General features: G+C 35.2%; 1 protein-coding gene across 5 annotated transcripts in view; it reads right to left on the bottom strand.

Annotated features, from left to right (window-relative positions):
• Ars2 (arsenic resistance protein 2) overlaps positions 1 to 24,856 on the bottom strand; it is a 394,921-nt gene that overhangs the window by 212,078 nt on the left and 157,987 nt on the right. For all 5 annotated transcript variants that reach the window (XM_090407032.1, XM_090407029.1, XM_090407033.1 and 2 more), the window contains 2 exons: positions 11,175 to 11,280; positions 6,872 to 6,920 (listed from right to left, as the gene is read on the bottom strand). In XM_090407032.1, the coding sequence (XP_090263158.1) occupies positions 6,872 to 6,920; positions 11,175 to 11,280 (155 nt within the window). The remainder of the gene's footprint in view (positions 1 to 6,871; positions 6,921 to 11,174; positions 11,281 to 24,856) is intronic.

Here is a 24,856-nt window from a genome sequence, read left to right as displayed (position 1 = left end):
TGTAGTTGGGAGAAATCTTATGCTTATTTCATGAAATAATTGAAAGAAGAATAAGACTGTGGTCTCCAGAATTTAACAAAATTAATACTACTTTTTTCTCATATTCTAGTTGACTAATCTTTTTATTATAATCATCATTCATAGATAACCTTATGAATTTCCACACCTATTGGCCTCTTATTATTCTCCCTATTTTTCTTTTTGCATATCAAGTACATATACTGGCCAATAAAATTTAATTGTGTTGGACTTCCTTTAGCCTGAATGGTATAGATTCCACAAGGTGTTGGATTACATATATGTCTACAGCATACCAGGAGTTTGACAGATAGTCCTTTACTGGTTCAGATTTCATGGAAGAGGACTTAGCTCCTGGATCTGTTTCTCTAATATTATTATTATTATTAAGAGAGACCTCCAGGGAGTCAGGGACTCTTCAAGGGAGGCCACATGCTACACGCACCAGCTATCATACTTATTCTTGAATTCATTCATGCTGCTTACACTCGCAACATCCAATGGCAATCCATTCCAATCATGCACCACCATCTGAGAGAAAAATCTAGCTCCCCCCCCCCTTCTTAGTAGCATTTATTCTCAGCTTCCAAGGATGCCCTCTTGTCCTTTTCCCACCCTCCATAAAATGAAAAATTCCATCAATTGAAATCCTGTACGACCCTTTCAGAAGTTTCTAAGTCTCAATCATGTCAACCCTCTTTCTCCTGTTTGCTAATGTCTGAAGTCTACAAATTCTCAACCTGTTGTCTTTGTAATCAGTATTCCACAATCCTGATATCATTTTTAACACTCTCCTTTGTACTCTCTCCAATATATCAAAATCTTAACGGAAACCAGGAGACCAGACCTGTGCACAATAGTCCAAGTGAGGTCTTATCAAGGCCTTACATACAGGCAAAATAATGTCTCCTTATCTTTACATGTGAACATTCGTTTCAGCATTGCAATTATCTTTTGAGTTGCATTTGCAGTCTTTGCTACATGGCCTGTGAATTTCAACTTCCTATCTACGAACACTCGAAGATTTTGCCTCATCAGTTTCTTCTAGCATAATCCCACCATTGGATGATTCCACCAATTCGATATAACACAACATTGGATATCTAATCACAGTGAAGTGAATGACTTTACATTTACTGACATTGAACTGACATCCATTTTCCCATGGCCAGAATTCCACCCTATTCAAATCATTCTGCAAGTATTGCATATCAGCAGCATTCCTGATTACCCTACCTATCTTTACATCATCAGCAAATAGCTGTATGTTGCTTGTAAAATCCTTTCCCAATATCATTAATGTAGAGACTGAATAACAGTGGACTAAGTACTGATCCTTATGGTAAGCCACTGGTTACCTTAAATCTTGCAGACTCACATCCCCCGTATACCACTTTTTGATATCTGTCAGTCAGCAATTCTCTTATCCATGCTAATATTCTATAATCCAAACCCATATTCTCCAATTTATGCAACAGTCTACCATGCTGTATTCTTTCAAAAGTCTTAGCAAAATCCAAAGTATCATGGTGTATCCTTTCCCCTAGTTCAATGGAAATATTCCATTCCTAGCTCAATTGTTCTAGAATGTGAGCAAGTTGCTAAAATATGACCTTCCCTAAGTAAACCCATGCTGCTCACTGCAAAGTACAGCTTCACTGTCAACCCATTTCTGAATGCAAACCATAATCAATTTTTCCAAAATCTTCACCACCACTCCTGAGATATTAATTGGTCGATAGTTGGATACACTGGTCTTTGCACCACTCTTGTGCAATGGAATTACCATAAATTCTTTCCATTCCTGCAGAACATTTTCCCTGTTCTGAGATTCATATTAAATATCCTGGTCAAAGGAATAGTCAGTTTAGCTGAACACTCTTTTAGCACATTGATTTAGCCCATCAGTCCCTATTGTTGAATTCTTATTCAGCTTGTACAATAGCTCTAATACCTCATCCTCTTACACCTCAGTTTCTTCATCCAGTGAAGAGGTAGCAATGAGCTCAATGTCGCATACACCAGGTTGACAGCTTTTAATAAAATGGGCACTCAGTTGAACAATCTCTTTTGCATCTATAACCCTCACACCATCTACATTTAGAAGAGTTATTCTTTCATATTCATTCTTCTACTTGCAGCATATCCATAGAATTCTTGTGGGTTGTCTTTAACACGCAGAACCAGTTTCTTTTCGTACTCAGACTTTGCTTTCTGTACAACAGTTGTGACTATTCTAGCCTGCTGCTTATAATTTTCATAACATACATTATCCTTATGCACACAGTATTCCTTCCGCATCATTCTTTTCTTACAAATCTCTTGCTTAATAAGATTACACATCCATTTGACTCCTACCCTATTTATTCTTCAAACTCTTAGAACACATTCTGATATCACATCATTTAAGTATTATTTAAATGATTCCCATACATTGTCGATATTCTTTCCATCCAGCAACTGATCCCATTCCACTGAACTCAGCATATTATTCCTCAGTTGGTCATAATTTCCTGCATTGTAGTTCAGCATGTAGCCTTTTCTGAAGAACATTCATAAACTTAGTCACTTCCCAAGTGAGTACCACATGATCAAATCTTTCAAATCAAATTATTAACTGAAACGCCCTCTGACACTATAATCAAATGTAACACTCTTTGACCTCAAGTTCCTTCTGTCACATGCTGCTTGAGGAAGTTGTCCTGCAACAGCTCAATAAATGCATTTCCATTTCTCATGAGATTCTACTGCTACCCAATCAATATTTGAATGATTAAAAGACTCCCATTATGATTACCCTTTTCACGCTCATCTTTTCTATTTTATTGATGCATTTCTTCATCACTAGCAACCAATCCACTAGGTCTGTAACAACTATTTAATCGATCTTGTTAGATTCCACCTGACACCAGATGGCTTCAAACTCACTGCCACATGAAATACTTTAGTAGTAGTAGTATTACAATCATAGGTCTCAACTCTATCTGGATTCAAGTCATCCAATATCATTAACAGCATGCCCCCGTCTCTCTCTCTCTCTTATGCTCTCTATCCTTCCTAAAAATACTGTACCCTTTACATTTGATGCCAGTTCTGTCTGATTCTGATAGCCAGGTCTCACAAATGCCTTACAGTCTGAGGTTCCAACATATTGACTAAGGCAATATGTTCCATTGACTAAGGTAACATGTTCCATACATTCTCAATGAGGTTCAGATCCAGGCAATGTGGTGGCCAGGAAAGATAGTGAAAGTTGCTGTCATGCTTGCTGAACCACTGCTAAACAATTCTTGCACAATGGACAATATCATTTATCAATATCATGAAACAACTGTCACCTGATGGATAAAAAGTCACCATTGCAGAAGGAACTTGATTAGCAACAATATTCAAATATTACTTGAAGGACACCTGACCTTCAGGCAATATCAGGGGGGACCCTTTCACACCAAGAAAACATGACCCATATCATGAAACCATCTCCAGAATCTCCAGTTGTGTTTACAAGGCAAGCTGAGTTCATTGATTCATGGGGCTCTCCTGCCTACTGTTGGTACAGAACAAGGTGTTCCATAACTTGTCAGACCATATAATGCTTTTCCAATCTTCCAGTGTCCAGTCACAGACTTCCTGACATCAATGTAGATAAAGTTCCTAGTTCTTCAGAGAAATCAGTGGTTTCTGTATATGCATACGACTGCCCAATACCGATCCAACAGCCATAGTATTCAACACAAAATACAAGGTAATCTTCTTGAATGGCAGGCAGTCTCAAGTAGAGTGATGTGGGCAAATATCAGAATGGGGAAACGGACAATGAGACTTATTTGTGCCTATGGTCCCACAGAAGATTCTACAAAGGTAGAAGTGGAGGAATTTTTGTGAAGTTTTAGAGAAAGCAACTGACACAATGAAAAAGGAAAAGTTGGTCCTTGTTAGGGATCTAAATAGCAGAGTGGGAAATGATTGTCAGACACACAAAAATATTTTGGGAAAATTTAGAGAAAAGAGCAAATCTAATAATAATGGCAAATACCTGTTGGATTTCTGCTCAGGACATGGACTGGTTATTACTAACACCATGTTCCAACATAAAAATGTGCACAAATTCACATGGAGAGAAGAGGTAAGGAATAAGAAAAGTCTCATTGACTATGTTATTGTTGATAGTGATGTTTTCTCTTTGGTGCAGGACACAAGATTGTACAGAGGATTTGAAATTGGAAGCGATCACTATTTACTCTTGAGCAGGATAAAATTGAATTTCATATTGAAAAGAAGAACACGTAAGAAAGCTTTGAAGTGAATAAAAGTTGAGCAGCTCTCAGATGTGAACTGTAGACTAAAATACACAAAGATTATTGAAGAAAAAATGAAAGAGTTTGAGAACAGGAACCAAACCTTGGAGATTCAGTGGCAAGCCTTGAAGAAAACCCTGATTGATTCAGCAAGAGAGGCATGTGGTGAGGTTGTGTGCAAGGATAGAAAAATCAGAACTCCATGGTGGACACAGGAAGTTAAAGAGGTAGTGAAGGAAAAGAAGAAAGCATATCAAAAGTTTCTGGCAAATAAGTCAGCTTGTGCTCTTCGAGAATACAGAGACAAATGTAAGAAAGCTAACACTGTGTAAAACTAGCTAAACAAAAGGCATGGGAGGACTTTGGCAAGAACATAGAAAATAAATATCAAGAAGGTGGTAAGATATTCTGGAGGTTGTTGAAGAAACTTAGAAATGGAAGAAAGAGTGCTGTAAAAGGAGTTAGAGATGATAAAGGTGACAAGAAAACAGGAGAAAAAGATATCCGTGAAGTATGGAGTAATTACTTGGAAAAATTGCTAAGTCAAACAAACAGTGATAGCACAGTGGTAAAAAGCACTCAACAGGCATACAGTGGAATACATATCCATACTTCAAGTAGAAAATGCCATCAAAGGCTTGAAATGTGGAAAGGCAGCTGGAGTAGATGATATTCGACAAGAAATGCTGAAGTATGGTGGTATAAGAGTCTTACAGTGGCTGCACTGCATAGTTCAGAAAGCCTGGACAGAGGGATGAATTCCCAATGACTGGAGTAGAGCTCTAATAGTACCCATATATAAAAAGGGAAATAAAACTGAATGTGAGAATTACAGAGGTATTTCCCTACTGAGTGTTCCTTGCAAGATTTATGCTAGTATACTTGAGAAACGGTTGAGAAGAGTTGTTGAGGAAAAGCTTGGTGAAGAACAGGCTGGATTCAGACCAAATAGAGGCTGTCAGGATCAGATCTTCACTTTATGACAAATGGTCGAGAAATCATGGGAATATAACAAAGATCTGTATTTTTTAAGTTTTGTCGACTGGAAAAGGCATAAGACAAGGTGCCAAGAGGGAAGCTATTCAATATGCTACAGTTATATGGTGTCAATGGGGCATTATATCAAGAAATACTTAGTCTGTATTTGAGTTGTAAGTTAGCAGTTAGAATTGAAGGAAGTACAGGAAGATGGTTTAAGGTTATATCTGATGTCAGACAAGGATGTACATTATCCCCTCTGTTATTCATTATCTATATGGATCACATTATGAAGGAAAGTGGTATTAAACAGGATATCAGAATTGGAGATGTTAATGTCAGCTCTTTGTTTTATGCGGACGATGTTGTACTTCTAAATAAATCCACTACAAGTTCGCAGGATTCCCTGACTAAATTGAATAACTGTTGTAATAGATATGGTATAAAAATCAGCAATAACAAGACAAAGACAATCAAATAGGCAGAAACATTGAAAATATCAACTGCATTGTAAATGGATAACCTATAGAACAAGTAAAACATTTTCAGCTACTTAGGCACGATTTTTACTGAAGATGGTAAATTAAATATAGAAATAGACAACAGAATTAACAAAGCTGGTATTGTAGGGAGTTAACTGAATAAATTCATATGGAATAAGAGAGAAATTAGTCGGAACACTAAATTAGCTGTATACAAGACAGTGTTCAAACCAGATTTAACTTATGGATCTGAGAGCTGGGTCAGAAGTAAAACACTTGCCCAAAGACTAGAGTCCGCAGATATGAAAGTCCTGAGAAAGATTAGAGACGTGAACAGATTGCATCAATGGCAATATCATATTAAAAACGAGGATATTGGGAAAGAACTTGGCATTGTCGGCATCCAGGAATGCGTTAGCAGAGCTAATCTCAGGTGGTATGGTCACTTAAACAGAATGGGCGAGGAAAGATTAGCAAAACAAGTGTTCTCTGCCAGGTTGGCAGCAAAACAACCCAGAGGAAGAACCAGATATAGGTGGATTGATACGGTACAATGTGCCTTAGACGATAGAAATATAAGATCTGATAATGATAATATTGGAGTCTTGAGAAGTAACAGACCGATTTGGAGGAAAATTGTAGATTGAAAGTTAGTAATGATGTAAATTTTTCATGTAGTACTATCATATTCTGTCCACCCCTTGAGGGTACATGTCAGGAATTTGATGATGATGATATTAATCAGCAAAATCACTTTTTTTTTTTATAGTACAAACAATATATTGCAATGGTTTTACAAAAGCCTTTCTCATAACATTACATCAATCAAGCCAATTAAAAAGAAATATTCAAATTTTTAACAATAAATGGCATACTGACTCCAAAAATAGGAGTCTAAAAGTTAAAAAAAAGGAATGAATATAGCATACATTAGCATACATATATAAGAAAATTGAAATAATTTTATTGAAAAAAATCAATTATTTCATAAATATCATAATAAATATTGAAAAATCAATCTACTTTATTAAGATTTAATGTAAACACAATAAAATGTTCCAACACATTACTACTATTATACGTAATGATTCTTACTTCTGTAGGATCTTTTGGTTCTTCGCTAGTTTCTTTTTTCTCTTCCTCCCTGGAGTATTAAATAATCAAAATACATTGGTGTTTAAAAAAAATAGACAACACAGAAAAATTTTAAAAACTTTCCATTGAGTAAGAAAATTTTATTCAACTCATTAATAGAAAGTTGTGAAATGAAGCAGGTGAAAAGTAACAAAGTATTAATTTCATTACTCTCAAATCATGAAACAAATAGTATTTTTAAGGAAATTTAATTAACATTAAATTAAATTACAATATATTTAACCGTGCGGAGCAGTCAAATAAATTGCAGCGTTAAGTCACATGTATCTGAGAGATACATTCATTACTAGTATGCGCTAAAATGCGATAAAAAAAAACAAACACTGCAAATATAATACATGATGGTTTTACTTAAATTAAGGGGATATTAAATCCCACATAGTTTTAAAACCGAATAAGAAACTCAAAGATTGGAATCAGAGAGTTTCTTGCCGAATATAGTAAACTATAAAGTATCGGCGACACTAGCGTTAGCCAATGCAAGTGATCCTAGTACGTAGTACAATACCGGACGACTCGTTGCAAAGGTGGAGGAAGTTCAGATCGCTATTCTTAGGTATTTTCCATAATGCATAAACACATTTCCTAGGAAATGTATGCTGTTATTACATTATGGAGGGAGGTCACTACCCAGACCGGTTTCAGCCTTTTTTGAGGCTTCATCAGTGAGTAGCTAGACCTAATACCAAAGTGTATAGCGAAAAGAACTTATATACGCTGCGAATGAGTTTTCCAAACAGGTGCAACCATTAAGTTACTTAAGTATAAAGAGCTAATAAGCTTCATTTCGGCAATGAAAACATTACTTAAATTAAGGGGATATTAAATCCTACATAGTATTAAAATCGAATAAGAAACTCAAAGATCTTGCCGAATATAGTAAACTATAAAGTATCGGCGACACTGGCGTTAGCCAATGCAAGTGATCCTAGTACGTAGTACAATACTGGACGACTCGTTGCAAAGGTGGGGGAAGTTCAGATCGCTATTCTTAGGTATTTTCCATAATGTAAAAACACATTTCCTAGGAAATGTATGCTGTTATTACATTATGGAGGGAGGTCACTACCCAGACCGGTTTCAGCCTTTTTTGAGGCTTCATCAATGAGTAGCTAGACCTAATACCAAAGTGTATAGCGAAAAGAACTTATATACTCTGCGAACGAGTTTTCCAAACAGGTGCAACCATTAAGTTACTTAAGTATAAAGAGCTAATAAGCTTCATTTCGGCAATGAAAACATTACTTAAATTAAGGGGATATTAAATCCCACATAGTTTTAAAACCGAATAAGAAATTCAAAGATTGGAATCAGAGAGCCGGTGATGAAGCCTCAAAAAAGGCTGAAACCGGTCTGGGTAGTGACCTCCTTCCATAATGTAATAACAGCATACATTTCCTAGGAAATGTGTTTTTACATTATGGAAAATACCTAAGAATAGCGATCTGAACTTCCCCCACCTTTGCAATGAGTCGTCTGGTATTGTACTACGTACTAGGATCACTTGCATTGGCTAACGCTAGTATCGCCGATACTTTATAGTTTACTATATTCGGTAAGAAACTCTCTGATTCCAATCTTTGAGTTTCTTATTCGGTTTTAAAACTATACGTGGGATTGAATATCCCCTTAATTTAAGTAATGTTTTCATTGCTGAAATGAAGCTTATTAGCTCTTTATACTTAAGTTACATGATGGTTTATTTATTTTCAGTTACAATCTAGAAATTATTGAACAAAGAAAAAAACAACAACTAAACTAATACTATACTGACATCAGAGTTCGTGGTATCTCTCAGATAAAATTTACTGTCAAATATCACTTTCAATTTCACATTCGACTCTATCATTCTCATCATTGGATTCGAGTAACAAAATTGCTGAATCTCTTCAACATCTGATGGATTATCCAATCGATATATTTTTCCAGCCATTTTCAATGGTAAATAATTAAAAAAAAAAAAACTAAACTAATACTATTCTGACATCGAAGGTCATGGAAATGAAAAATAAAATTTAAATGAAAAATTTAAATGGAAAACATAAAAATATTGCTGGGAAAGTTTTTTTATTAAATATGAAAATGTCGAAAAAAAGACAATCACTTTTTTTTTTGAATTTGAGGTTTTCTTTCCAAGTCTCCCCTGAATCAAAATAAAATAACTTTTTTTTTTTATCCATATCAGTATAATAATATGCAGATGAAGAAATAAAATATCTTCTTCTCTTCAATGATTAGGCATTTCCCTGTTCTGGCTTCACTGGTTTTTCCATCTTGCTGCTGGTCTTTTTCTCTCTCTCTCTTTCCATCCTAAATAGATGTTCTTTCCATTTTTCTCTATGTTCCTTGAATTTTTCATTTATGTTATAAATGAAAAGATCAAGTTCTTTTCTGATGTCTTCATTTCTTATATGGCTCAATTTTATGCATCCTTTAATTGTTCTTAAAAATCTCATCTCTGCAGCTGGTATTTTACTTTTATCTTTCTTTCTGACTATCTATGTTTCTGAACCATACAACAGAGTGGGAGTGGCCATTACTTAATAAAATTTTAACTTGTTTTGTTTTTTTATTTAGTGTCCTTTTAATTGTTCCACAGCTTTTCTGAAATTTCTTTATTTTTTAATCTACATCTTTATCTTTTAGATATGTTATTATGCAGCCTAAATAATTAAACTGTCATCTGTTATATTATTTATTTTCTATAACTATTTTTGATATAACATGATCTCGACCTTTAAATGCCATGACTTTTGTTTACTTCTGTAAAATTTTTAAATTGTACTGTTAGCTTATTTTGTTTAATTCATAAACTGATTTTTGAAGGTCATCCTCATTGTCTTGTAATATAATTTGATCATCTGCATACAGCATTGTATTGATAACAGTTCTTCTGGTTAACTGAAGACCTTGTTTTATTATTGTTTTCCATATTTTAATAATCTGATCAATATGTATAATGCAGTTGGACTCTGTGTAGTAATGCGACCTATAAATGATTGAACAAATCAATAACAGTTCGTAAGTGAATATATTTTGTGCGACTTCTCAAAGTATGCATGGCCATTTCCCTTTTAAGGAAAATAAAAAAAAAAGAAAAAATAAATAAGGGGGAAAAAAAAGCTTTTGTATGTTGTCTGGATATGTATGTTGATGTCCAAATGCTAGAAGAAAAACTGGTGAATCATTAATGACATAGCATCTATGCACATGGCTAATCACTTGATTGTCCTAGGGAGTGAGAGGGAGCATTCCTAGCTATTTCATTCTCTTGATTTACATTAAAGATCATGTTAATATTTCACCACAGCCAGCAACAATGAAAAATTTAAATGGAAAACATAAAAATATTGCTAGGAAAGTTTTTTTTATTAAATATGAAAATGTCGAAAAAAAGACAATCACTATTTTTTTTGAATTTGAAGTTTTCTTTCCGAGTCTCCCCTGAATCGAAATTTTCTGCGAAACTTTGTTTAATTCATGTTTTTGTTTAGGAGTGTCCCTTATTTTAATACATTGGCTATCATTACTCACCCATAATGCTCTAAAAATATTATATATATATATATTTTAGAGCATTATGGGTGAGTATAGAAGGCAATTATGGCAGAATAAAAGAGGTGGAAAAATATTGTACATACCTTGTTTTGGTTCTACGATGCCCTCCAATTCCATGATCCTGCTGAAGGTTGTTTATAAATGGGGGAGAAGAGGGGCGAAAGGAACATGGGGGTGTGTTTTGACATTCTGGATCGTCCAACATTCGGAAATTAGGTAGGGGCAGTGGACGTTGATAGAATTTTCATCGCATTTTATGGCAATAGTTTCGGATATTCTAAGCATTGTTTCGTTGTCTTGTTTGTCTATGATTATGGCCCTGTCGATTTGGGGGATATGTTTTAGTTCAAGGGCGTGAGCTGCAATTTCTGTCTTCCCTGTACTCTGTGTTTTATTTTTATTTTTGATGTTGCGATGTTTATTTTTGTGTTCAGATATTCCGGAATGGGAATATTGCAACCCTGAAGTGCTCTTGTAGTCTAGTCCATAAGGACCTAATAGTTGAGCCAGTGTAGGTAACGTCACAGTCTTTTTGACAAGGAAATTTGTAGACTACGTTGTGGTGTTCGAATACTTCTTTGTGAGTGAGAGATTTAGTAGGTTTTAGGAGAGTTGCTAATTTTTGTTTCGTCGTTTCTTTTAATAATAAAATCACAGGCATGACATTCATTTCATGTATACTTACTTTACTACTTTTATAAATGACTCTGTATCTTTAGGCTTTTCTTCTTCAAAATTTTCATCTAAAACCTTAAGATCATTGTCCGTTCCTCCTTCTAATTTTATGACAACTGTGTGAAAGGTAAAAGTAAAGTTTTTTTCATTCTTTTATAAATATTAGTGGAGAAAGGAAATACAAAGTATAAGAATACTAAAACAGATGTTGATCTGGTCCATTTTTTTTAATAATTTAATAAACTGTAGTACAAATAAGATCATTAATAAAATAATTAAAATGATTCAAATAAGAATTTTATTTTCCCTATTTTAATAACTTGCTTCTCATTTGATTTCATTTTGGCCTTTTGGTCCTTATATCTTGTATTCACTGAATCTAAATTCTTTAGGCTTTGTATGATGGTATGCAAACTCCAGCTGACTTTCCACATTTCAGATTTCTATATGGTTTTTTCCCCACCCTAAGTTCTAAAATCACATTCACCATCAAACATTTTACTACCTTCATAGTATTTGTCTTTTATATTCATTCTGTTTGGTCCTAAATGAAGGAATCTTGGAAAGAAATCATTCATTTAGGGTCTAACATATAAAAATTGCAAACATAGAGAAATACCTGCACATCAGTTATAATTAAAAGTGAAACTTCCTCACTTTATGTAAAAATTTGTATTCTTTATTTAAGTACCCTATATTTAAGCTATTGTGATTAATTTGAGATTTCATTTTTGTATGTCTTAAAAAAGAGGGATAATGTGAATTAAATTTAAGCCTTACTTAAAGCTATGTAAAATCTATTGTGAGTCATCATAAAGCTGTTAAGTATTAATTCCTGGAAGGCCTAAAGATACACGCGTACAGCGTAACACTGGCGGGTATAGCTTATTCGGAAAATCACGTAACCATGTATTCCATGAATCCGAGTATATCAGCGTCGTAGTAACGAAGGATAAGCCAAAGGGTGAAATTAGTAAGGATCGTGCAAAAAGGGGCTGAGAAAAGAGGGTGCTCTATAGGAGTATAAAAGGGGGTTGAGCCTGGAACACAAGGCTTTTTCTCTTGATCTCTTGTCATATCGTTTTCCTGTTGGGTGGTTCGGAAGTTGGCAGGCAGTTTCGCGTAAGGGGGGGTGAAGTCTGTGATGTCGGGCAGCAAGCGTTCGTAAAGAAATGAAGCTGGATTCTATGCAAAGTTGAAGGAAAAAATTCCAGTCCTAGCAGAATCAAGCCATCGCTGAAAAGCCCCATCGAGTTGTTCCTGAAACGCAAAGATTTTGAGTCCGTTTCTGGCAGAAAGAATGAAGATAGCGTAACCCCTACGTTGCCGTATAGACAGCCAAATAGATGAGAAATATCTAGACAACGTGGTGCAGAATGACGTGGAAAAAAGTCAGTAAGGTGCTATTGCTCTAATTTTGTGTGAATGTTCATTGGAAGAAAGAAGACTGTTTACGATTGTGAAATTAAGAACTTTATATTGAGGAACTCTGTGGACAGTCACTATTTAGAAAGTTAACCTCGTTTGTGAGTAAGAAGAATTGTTTAGGAGAGATCTTTTGTAACTTGTATATGATAGGATTAACTTGATGCGATATGAAAGATAGAATTTAGTGTCTCAGTAACATTAGAATAGTTGATAGTTTGTTCTTACGAGTAATACTGCTAGAAGGAATTTAGCTTAACTTATTATCATTTGATTTATATCCCAATGTGTAATTACTGAGTTTAGCATGCCTTATAGGTTTTAATTAGTTCGAATGTGTTAATCACTTAGTTCGAGTTTTATTTAGTATTGAACATAATTAAGTGTATAAGTTTGTATTGTGTTTTAGATATTCCAATAAACATGTCATATTTTCCTGAACCTGAGTCATGCCTGATTACGATTCCAAATCACCACTTATAAAAATAGAACCTATTTTGGCGGGAAGGATTTAGAGAGTGAATATAAAATATAGATTTAGGTAATGATAATCTAGATCTATATGGCAGTTAAGTAAGATATTGAGTAAGAAAGCTAAGAATCTAGTATTGTATCCCTGAGCAAGGATCTTTTCTGCTATAGGATACTGGCTGGCGCAGCAAAATATAAATTTGCCAATATCCGAAGAGGAAACAATCCTAGATATAAGAATAAGATTCAAGTAAGAAGAAGGATAGAAATTAAGAATAAAGCATAATTAAATATAGAACATCGTTATAACAATAAGAAAGATAAATATATAACAATAGAGCAGCCGGGAGGATTTTGATTGTACAAGGTTTAAGTAAGAAAGGATAGATTTAAGTAAACAAATAAATTAAACAATAAATATAAGTATAAATCGTATAGTAAGACATAAAAACATCGCTATAACAGAACAATTTTATAACAATTCTCATATTTTCTCACGACTTCGGTTTAGCAACTTTTTTTTTTTTTTTACATTGCTTTCCTACATTTCGTCTATATCCTCTGAGGACACAAAGTTAATTACAAGCGATAAACTTTTTATGATTTCTTGTCCATGAATAGTTCTTTAGGCTTTTGTGTTCACAGTAGTTCATATTTTTCTAAAGTTGCAGACAACTCTTCACATCCTTCCATGATAAATCAATTAATGTTTTATTTTGGATTTTGTCATTCAGTCTCTATTTTTTTATTTTCAAAAAAATCTTCACTTTTTTCCCAATAATATATTATACTGGAGTTTACAATTTAAATCTGAAATTTAATTCTTTTCAAAACTTTTCGTTTTTCTTTTCAACATAATATTTATTTTTATCCTGCCCGGCACTAGAATAATGGGCACTTCCTATTTCAAATTTCTTGTAAATGCACAGTGCATCCAGAAGTAATCTGAAAACATCACTGCTAGTAACTGATAAAAATTTTCCTGATTTCTGTTTGTGTTCTCTCCACAAAAATTTACAAACATTTTTATGTTAAAATATAGTGTTAGTAATGACTAATCAGCAAGGACTACCTTTAATTACCTGGTCCTTTTCTTCAAATTTTTCATAATATTTCTGTATGTCTGGGATCCATTTTTTTGCTGCTGTTTATAGATGTCCAGCAAAAATCACATATTTATTTCAGCTGTTCTTTCTAGTGACTCATATATTTCTCTAATTATAAAATTCCTCTGCTAGTTTTAAAGTGCAGTGTTTTCAACTTAGCTTCTGTATTTCATACTGCTGCTCTGCTTTAACAACTATTAACCTCATTTGCATTCATTGTGTCACATTTTCATTCTCTAAACTTATATAAACTCTAAACTAACAAAATCATATCTAGTCAAAATCAATTTACAGTTAGAACATGGAATTGAAAATATTACAGACATCTAAACAGCTTTGAAGCATAGGTTTTCTACTTAGTAATAATAATAATAATGCAACTAACTATGGTGTACTTTTGATCTTCCAATGATACATGCAATGGTAATTTTAAAACAGCACTACTTCTAAAATTAGTGCTGTTTTAAAATTACCATTGCACTTACTTACTCGTATGAGCTTTTTGGCAAAAGCTCATAACAGTAAGTAAATTTTTTAAATGTCGTTGCCTGTAATGTGATAACCAGCAAGAAATTATCAAGCCATGAGAAAATCAATTATAAAATTCCTCTGCTAGTTTTAAAGTGCAGTGTTTTCAACTTAGCTTCTGTATTTCATACTGCTGCTCTGCTTTAACAACTATTAACCTCATTTGCATTCATTGTGTCACATTTTCATTCTCTAAACTTATATAAACTCTAAACTAACAAAATCATATCTAGTCAAAATCAATTTACAGTTAGAACATGGAATTGAAAATATTACAGACATCTAAACAGCTTTGAAGCATAGGTTTTCTACTTAGTAATAATAATAATAATGCAACTAACTATGGTGTACTTTTGATCTTCCAATGATACATGCAATGGTAATTTTAAAACAGCACTACTTCTAAAATTAGTGCTGTTTTAAAATTACCATTGCACTTACTTACTCGTATGAGCTTTTTGGCAAAAGCTCATAACAGTAAGTAAATTTTTTAAATGTCGTTGCCTGTAATGTGATAACCAGCAGGAAATTATCAAGCCATGAGAAAATCTGGGAAAGTGAGTAATAAATTTCAGTAAATTTTGATTCAATCAAAAATTTGGGAATATTTGAATAAAGCAAATGTATGAGAAATATTAAGCAGAGTGCAAATACACAGGCCTAATCACAGGAATGTGAGAAGATCAACAGAAGAGACTAAAACATAAATTTTTATTTGCAACCTTACTAAAATGGGCTATTAGCAAAACTTTCTCCATTTTCTGTATTATTTTGTACTGTATGTCCAAGCACACTTGTTCTAAATCTTAATTAATCTCTCGTATTGTTTGTCAACATGTTTTAATACTTATTATTCGTGTGTAGAGGCTTAAGTGCTGTGAGGATATCATGTTGGAGGCTTAATGGATTTTTTACAACACTCAAAAAGGATTAAAATAGAATTTAATACTTCCTATATTTCATCCTAGTCACTAGAACATCTATGGGGATTACAACAACAACTAATGTAACATGCACACAAATGTCATACAATACTAAGCCCAACCACGTGGGTGGTTGGGCTTAGTATTGTATGATATTTGTGGAGCGCCCTCTAAGGGCGGTAGTAGGTGGCCGGGAATGTAAGGTGGGACCTCTGGTGATGAGTGTTTCCCAAATCATCGGAAGCTTAATGCAACCGTATTTATTAAGATTTGGTTGGTTTCTGAGAGCTGCTGCTGCTTCTAAGAATCTGCCTGTGTGTGTGTGGGTTTTCTGTATACAGTGAAGGTTTTATTTTTTGAAATTCTCTCTGTGCGGAAGTTTCCGAAATGCCAGAGAGAATCAACTAAAGTTCAGGGTTAAGAACGGTGGAGAGCTCTGAATGTAAGGAGCCAATGGCGGCGTTCGTCACTGAGAGGGTGGCACGAGTAGAGGCGATTTGCTCACATAGTACATCCAAGAATCCAGTTTACTATGGAAAAGGAAAAGAACAATTGTTTACCCTTCCTAGACACCTTAGTCACATGCCTGCCTAATGATACACTTGCCTTAACTGTATACAGAAAACCCACGCACACAGGCAGATACATTCACAAACTCTCCCACCACCACCCCTCTCAACATTATGGCATTATTAAAACTCTTACCAAGAGAGCCCACAATCTTTATTCCAGTGGAACTGCCCTCACTACTGAGCTTAACGCATACACAGCACTTTCCTCTCCAATGGCTACAGCGATCAGTATCAAAAAAATAATCAGTTCCTCCCCCATTCCCCTTCCTTCTCGTCAACAAGATTTTAAAAATGCCATCACCATACCCTACATCCATGGCACATCCGAAAAAATAGCCAAGATTCTAAAAAAGTACAACCTACACACTGCATATAAGCCCCACCGCAAACTTGCTACCCTTATCCGTTCTACGAAAGATCAGCTCCCTCCTCTCTCTCTGCCTGGAGTTTACAAAGTACCCTGTTCCTATGGCGTACTTTGGACAGACAGGCAGATCAGCATCCATCCGCCTGGAGGAACACAAGTACAAGTCTTACATCTGTAAACACAACTATGGTCATTCAGACTTGGCTGACCATGTTTTGTACACCACCCACAGGGTATCATCGAAGAAAACCACCATGCTCCACCACAGCAAATTCAAGAAAAGAGAGACTTTTCTTAGAAGCAGCAGCAGATCTCAGAAACCAACCAAATCTTAATAAATACGGTTGCATTAGCTTCCGAAGATTTGGGAAACACTCATCACCAGAGGTCCCACCTTACATTCCAGGCCACCTACTACCGCCCTTAGAGGGCGCTCCACCTATATAGGACTTCAGTGTCACCCACGTAGTTGGGCTTAATATTGTATGATATTTGTGTGCATGTTACATTAGTTGTTGTTGTAATCCCCGTAGATGTCCTAGTGACTAGGATGAAATATAGGAAGTATTAAATTCTATTTTAATCCTTTTTGAGTGTTGTAAAAAATCCATTAAGCCTCCAACATGATATTACTTATTATAGCTGGTAGTTTTTGCAAGATAACATTAGGTAATTAACCAAAGAAAATGTGAGATGCAAAAAGAATTATACAAAAGAAGATATAAACTATTGAGATGGTATGTAAGAGAGTCAATCTCCCATGCAGGATATATTATCTTATCAACTGTCAGCTGTCTAGCAGTAATAACTGGTGATTATTTAAATAAGTGAGTTCTGAGAAGTCACAAATATAATTAATGACCTTACAATATAAAATACTCAGCCCACTTTAAAACCAGTACAGAAAACCTCACACTCTAGCAGACTGACATAACGGCCAGTTTTGATGTCTTCTCTTTATTCACCAATGTCCTACTCATCACCTTAGACCTCACTCATTCAAGCTGAATTTCCTCCCAATATCTTAACCCTCTTTGAGTTCACAATGAACTCTGGCTATTTTGTTTGGCAAAGAAAATTCTAAAAACAAATAGATGTACAGTTATGGGATCTCTACCCCCACCCCTAAAAAAAAACTAACCATTTCATGGAGACCTTTGAAGAGAAAGTCTTAAATTCTGTCCCTACATAAAGCTGCTGTTTGGTTATGCTGCACAGATTATGTGTTCTCCATTTGGCCACATGGCCTGGATACTCTCAACACTTTGTTAACAGGATGTTGGTTATTTAGATATCCAGTTCATCTTAGAAAAGAACTTAATAACAGCCTCTCCTTCATGGACACTTTGATTACATGCTAGCCTAATGGATTTCTGGCATTCTCTGTCTATGAAAACCCACCTAACTGGAAGATACATTCACCAAGTCACATCACTCTTGTTCCTAGCAATATGGGATTATCCCCGTAAACAGGGCAAAATTAATCAGTTGTTATAACAGTGCTCTCACTACTGAACTTCTCAATATCTTCTTAGCCAATGTCTACAATTCCTATCTATTCAAAAATCTCAAATAATAGTAATAATAATAAAATGATGCCCACCCAAAACAGACTACTGAATCTATCACCATTCCATATACATATATCCAGGATACATCAGAAAAACTAACTTAAATCCTGAACAAAAAAAAGACAAGACTGCAAGCCATATAGGAAATTGGCATCCATTTCCTGCTCCACCAAAGTAGACCAGTCGTATTCCATAGACCTTCAAGATGTTTACAAAGTTTTCAGTTGCAAATTGTCCTATTATGGCCAAACAAGCAGGAGAGTCAGTATCAGAAATGCTGAATACAAGGACTACATCCAATTCCACCACTACAGCCACTCAGGACTTGCTGACCATGCTTTGGACACACAACACAAGATATGATGGAAGAAGACCATTCTGCACTGCAGCAAAATGAAGTGCAATATGCTATGTGTGGGTGATTCTGATGGCAAAAAAAAAAAAAAGATTTATACCTACAGGAAGGTCTGCACTTTAGATGGATTGTGTGTACAGAGCCTGTAGAAATCACTGTGAAAGTGTAAATATACAGGGTGTTCGGGATAAATTTGACATATTTATAATTAATTATATTTTTCCGTAAGTTACATGTATTAACACACACTTCTCTTCATTTAAAAGTTTGGACCCTTCTTCATTCATATACAAGATGTCAGAAAGGATGGATAGCTGGAACCCACCTGAATCATGGAAGAGAATAACTTGTATCATGATGATTCGTGCCCGCCATCAAAATAAGGATATTACGACTGCTGCCCAATGCTCCCTGAATACAGTAAAAACAATCAGGCATGAACTAGAAACTTGCAATGGTGACTACGAGGATGTAGCAAGAAGAAAGATCCCTAGCAGACGATCTGATTGCGTTCGTACAGCAGAATTCCTCGCAAATCTGCAGGAACAGGTGTTGAAGAACCCTGACATTGGAATTCGGGCTTTGTTCGTGGAGTTGCTAACTGTAGTCAAGCCCTGGATAACAAGGGTAGCCAATGGTAGGCCGTATGTATGGCAGCAGGATTCGGCCCCTTGCCACACCTCTGGGAAAAGTCAAAAATGGTTGTCTGAAAATTTCTACGACTTCACCAGTCCAAATGTTTGGCCTCCAAACTCCCCAGACCTTAACCCCATGGATTATTTTGTATGGGGCGCAGTTGAAAAAGACACCAATCGCACTTCCAGTAATACAAAAGCCCAGTTAATGGATAAAATTAAAACAGTTTTTGCGGCCCTTCCCAGGGAGACTGTAGCATCAGCTTGTTCGAGGTTCCGAAGCAGAATTGAAGCTGTGATCGATGCTAATGGTGGTTATTTTGAGTAAATCTTGTTGATAGTATTGTAATTAACTCTGCCTGTAATGTTTTTTTGTCAATTCATTAAATTTAATAGATACAAAGAAGATTTTCTTTTTCCTTACGAAACTGTCAAATTTATCCCGAACACCCTGTATATAGTCAAGAAAAGCAGATATGTTGGGTGGTTGCATGAGAGCTTGGATATGTGTATTAAGATGGACATCAGGCATTGTGACTATGATGAGAGAGAGAGAGAGAGAGATGGAGGGGATTATCCCAAGAACAGTAGGACTAGATTTGTCAGACAGAAAAGAAAGAGATGACAATAGCTGAAGGGAAGTGTGAGCTGAGGAATCAATTCAGGCTACTTATTTGACTTCAACTAAAGAATTTAATAACGTCAAGAACTGTCACTTGAAAAAAAAACATGAAGTTCTTCAATAGCAAACTACAGCAAGATTACATAGTTGTGAATTTATCAGGGAACATGGTATCTATGATCTTTCTTCCACAGTGACCAACAATATTTGTTTAGACATGGCTAGAATTATGATGAAATCCAAACCCAAGAACACCATTCCACATAAAGAAATACCAGTCCTTAAACACTTATACAAAAACAAAAAAATCCTTTTAACCACAACTGATAAGGAAAATGCCATGGACCAAACTAATTAAAACAGAGAAATGAGCACACTTCTTAAAGACTCCTCTACACATAAGATTATAGATTATGATCCTATCAAATTCCAAAACAAAGGATTATATAAATCATTAAAAAAAAGTTACATCTTAGCCCAAAGACGTTACCAAAAAGCTTAAACCTTACCATATTAAATCATCTTGAATATACGTGGGTGGTCCGAAAAGTTCTTGGCCTCAACCATAAATGGCAACACTATCAGCAAGATTTTTATTTCTAAGTTGGTAGGTCTGTCGTAAGCATCCATGTGAAATTGCAAGTCATTCTATCAAGTAGTTTTTTTTATACATCTTTCTGAAGTCAAAGTGTTGTCTGCATCCCTTGAAATGGATAAAATTGAGTATTGCACTGTTATAAAATTCTTTGTAAAAGAAAGTTTAATGCCAAAAGAAATTCATTCAAAGTTCATAAAAGTTTATGAGCACTCTTCTCACTCATTTTCAACAATTAAGAAATGGGCTGCCGAGATGATCCATGTGAAGGATGTCCAAAAAGTGTAACAACACCAGAAATCATTGATCAGTGCACGATATGGCATTGGATGACCGGCGAGTCAAAGTGCGTGAAATGGCTGAGACTATAGGCATTTCAAAAGAACGTGTAGTATACGTTTTGCATGAAGAATTGAAAATGAAAAAGCTTTGCACAAGATGGGTGTTGTTCAGATCAAAAACACACTCTTGTGAAAATCTCTGAACAATGCTTGGAGCATTTTAACAAGAATAAAACAGATTTTGTGTCGATTTATTACTATGGATGAGAACTGGATTCACCAGTACACACAAGAATCCAAACAGTAGTCAAAACAGTGGACAGAAACCGACTGTTCAGCGCCCAAAGAAGACAAGGTCATGGCATCGGTGTTTTGGGATGCTAAAGGCATTTTGTTTATTAATTATCTTAAAAAGAGTAAAACAATAACTGGGGAATATTATTCCTCCGATCTTTTAACCAAACTAGACGAAAAAATTCATGAGAAAAGCCCCGGTTTGCAGAAGAAAACAATCATCTTTTTTTTCATCAGGACAATACACCTGCCCACATTGTTGGAACATCCACCCTATTCCCCAGATTTGGCTCCCTCTGACTTCTATCTCTTTCGAAAACTAAAAATCTTCCTTGCTAGTAAGCGTTTTTCTTCAAATCAAGAGGTGATTGCAGCTATAGAGGAGTATTTTGCAGATCTTACTGAGAACCATTACAGGGATGGGATAATGGCGCTAGAGCATTGCTGGAATAAATGTATTAGTCTTAAAGGAGATTATGTTGAAAAATAAAAATAATTTTAAAATTATAAATTTGTTTTTTCATCGTTAGGGATATAACTTTTCAGACCACCCAAGTATATGGAGTCCCAAAAATTCACTAAAACCTAATACTCTGCTTTATCTACTAAGAGCAGAAAAAGCCCACCTACACACCTGCCAATGAATTAGCAAAATCATTTACTCTCTCTCTCTCTCTCTCCTTTATAAAAAATTCTATTCACTTTAAAACCATAAAAGAAATTTTAGCCTAAAAGATGCAGGCATCATGGCCAGTTTTGACATTACTTCACTGGTCAGCAATGTACAGAGACCCTAGACCTCATTAAGCAACACTTTCCCTTTATGAATCATTCAGCTTCACAATTTACTCAGTTCCTTTTCATGGAAAGGAAAAATATATACAAACAGCTAGACGGGGCTGTTATCCCCTCTTTCCACCACCCCCACTAACCAATTTCTATATGGAATTTCTAGAAAATCAAGTACTTAACAAAACTACAAATAACCAACAATTTGGTTATGATAAATAGATGACGGGTTTGCTATTTGGTCTAACCTAATGTCTTAGACAAATTCCTTTTTAATGCATTTACACAGCCAGCATCCAAAAATACATTCACCACAGAAAAAGAAACTGTCTCCTCCCTTCCTAGACACAATAGAGAACTAACAAATAGTTCATTATCCTTCTCTGTTTATGAAAACTCACACATAACCTACATAAGCAATCACATAATCACCTATCTCGATGGTACAACATTCTTAAAACAGTTACACACTGAGCCAGAGCTATCTGTTCAAATGACAATGCCCTTAAAAACTGAAATCAGATATCTTCACAACACATTTTTAGCCAATGGCTACAATCCCTATCAAATAAACAAAATGCTACACACCCTACAATCCTTCCTACAACCAACACACAAGTTCACAACAAAACTATCCTCATCCCTTATGTTCTAGGTACAATGAAAATATGCTAATATTCTTTACAAAAAAATATAATCTCCATGCAATCTTCAAAGTATAAATTCAGCTGTTTACCTAAGGGATTAACTTCATCCTGTTGCACATCCAGGGGTGCACAAAGTTCCCTCTTCCTAGAGCTTGGCCTACTTCAGAGAGACTGGTAGATTGTTAATATCAGACTTGACTGGAAGACCATTCTCTGGATATATCTTTATACAGAATTAAATGGAAGAATACAAGTATGCTACACATAAGTTGCTACAGGTTTTAAAGATTATTTTCAGAAACGGCATCAGCTAAGAAGCACTCCCCTAAACTCAACAAGTATGGCTGTATTAATTAGCCAAAAATCTGGGAGACACTCATTCTAAGACCACATCTGGCACAAATTTCTCTGAATTAACTTTGCTGTTATCTAGTCCCTAAAGGGCACTTTGTTTGGACATTAATACTTTTTCAGTTAATTTTAGAATGTTTAATTCTCAATTAGAATAACATAACATTCAAATTAAATAAATTACAGTCTCGTCTTCTTCTGGTGTTGTTTTATATACATTAAAGCACTATTATGAATAACCACCTATACCTAAACCTTTTTATACATTCCAGTGAGAGTCAACTGCATTTAGGAGGAAAAAAAGACAGAATAAGAAGGTAGAGAAGAGGAATACTGCTAATGATTGCATATGAATTAAATCCAACTAAACAAGAGATTGGGTATGGCAGTGACAGCATGAATAACATGGGAAAAGGATTTGAGGCTGTTTAGTGGAAAGTAGGGTTTATGAAATAAATTGCATAGTTGGGTATAGTATTAAATAGAAAGTTTTGCGTCTAATAGAGAACCCCTTGCTCTCAAATACGCCTTTATTAATGTACTACCAATAAAGGTGTATTTTCTTGTATGACGAGATCTGTGGAGTTTTCATAATTATAGAATCACATGTACCACAGTAGCAAATTTTTACAAATTTTACAAAGACATCATCAATGTGAGCAAAGAACAACAGTAACCAATTTGAATAATAATTATTATTATTATTATTACATAACACCGCCAGGGTGTCCAAAGACTCATCGAGAGAGGGTATCTACTCTACAACTTTCCATTTCCACCAACTGCAACTACCTTCATCACCTACACCAATGGCATCTACTGCTAACACAACCACCACCACCACTAGTATTTTCAGACAAACATCCATGCCCACAGCAGGATTCGAACCTACAGCCTTTTGGCTGGATAGCAGATATGCTAACCACTCAGCCAACCAGGCTGGGCAACTATGAATCCCTCTAAAAACTGGGAGGGGGGGGGGATTTTTCTATCATGTCCCTCTTTTTCTCCTATCAACCAACTTCTGCAATCTGCACATGCTCAATCTATCCTCATCATAGGGAACATTCCACAGACCACTCACCATCTTGGTTACTTGCCACTAAATCTTTTCCAGCACTTCCTCATTCCCAAGAAACCCAGGAGACCAGAACTGAACACACATTATAATCAAATGAAAAAAATATTTCAACAGATTTACCATAGTTAATTTAATAAGTCATGTATGTTCTACTTTTCAGATAGGAATTGCATGTCCAGGGTGGACCAGGGAAAGAAGTGGATCCTTGGAGGAGTTGAATAATTTTTTTAAATTTTGTATGAGGTTTAAAGGTAGCATTAAAGTTATATTTCTGTAGCATTCTGTTTATTTTATCTAATATCCCGTTAATGTACAGAATGGGTAAAGTTTTATTGTAATCTAGTTTATCTCTATTATTATGTGCAGTCTCGTGGAATTTTGTTGATAGTATTTTTGCTGTAGCCATTTTTAAGGAGGTATTACTGATAACTTTTAATTCATGCTTAAGTGCTTGCTCATTGGAGCAAATCTTGAAAACCCTGTTTCTTAGTGTGTTCACGACATCTAGTTTTTGTGTTGTGTGGCGATAAGAGTTTATGTGTATATATAGGCTAGTACGTGCAGGCTTGAGTAGACAGTAAACGATACTCTGTCTGAGGGAAGACATGTGACCAGTGTATCCAGGAAAGGACGTCAGTTCTGATTTTCATTTTCAGAAGTAAAAGGTATGCGCTCATGTTGTTTGTTCAGGTGGCTGAGCCACCTAAGCCAGACTTTGGGTTTTAAAGTAAAGGAATCAAGAGTGCATTGCTCAAAATCTTTCATATAAAAGTTAGCAAAATGGGGGGATTAGTGAGGCCTTTTACTAACGTAACTAAGTTACGTACAAATCTGACTTAAAGACGTTCTGAGGAACATATCTCCTTCGTAACCTGGGGACTGCCTGTATTTAAAATGTTAGATTATTCCTCATCATCATCAAATTCCTGATATGCACCCTCAGGGGATGTACAGGATAATTATAATAGCACTACATGTATAAAGTTATGAATACATTATGAACTTCCAATCAACAATTTTCCTCCAAATTTATCTGTTAAGATTCCTATATAATTAGATCTTATATTTCTGTCTTGTAA

Source organism: Typopeltis vanoorti, chromosome 17, assembly GCF_054136105.1.
Source record: "Typopeltis vanoorti isolate ZY-2024b chromosome 17, IOZ_Tvanoo_1.0, whole genome shotgun sequence".
NCBI lineage: Eukaryota > Metazoa > Arthropoda > Arachnida > Uropygi > Thelyphonidae > Typopeltis > Typopeltis vanoorti.
This window is presented reverse-complemented; position numbering and strand designations above follow the sequence as displayed.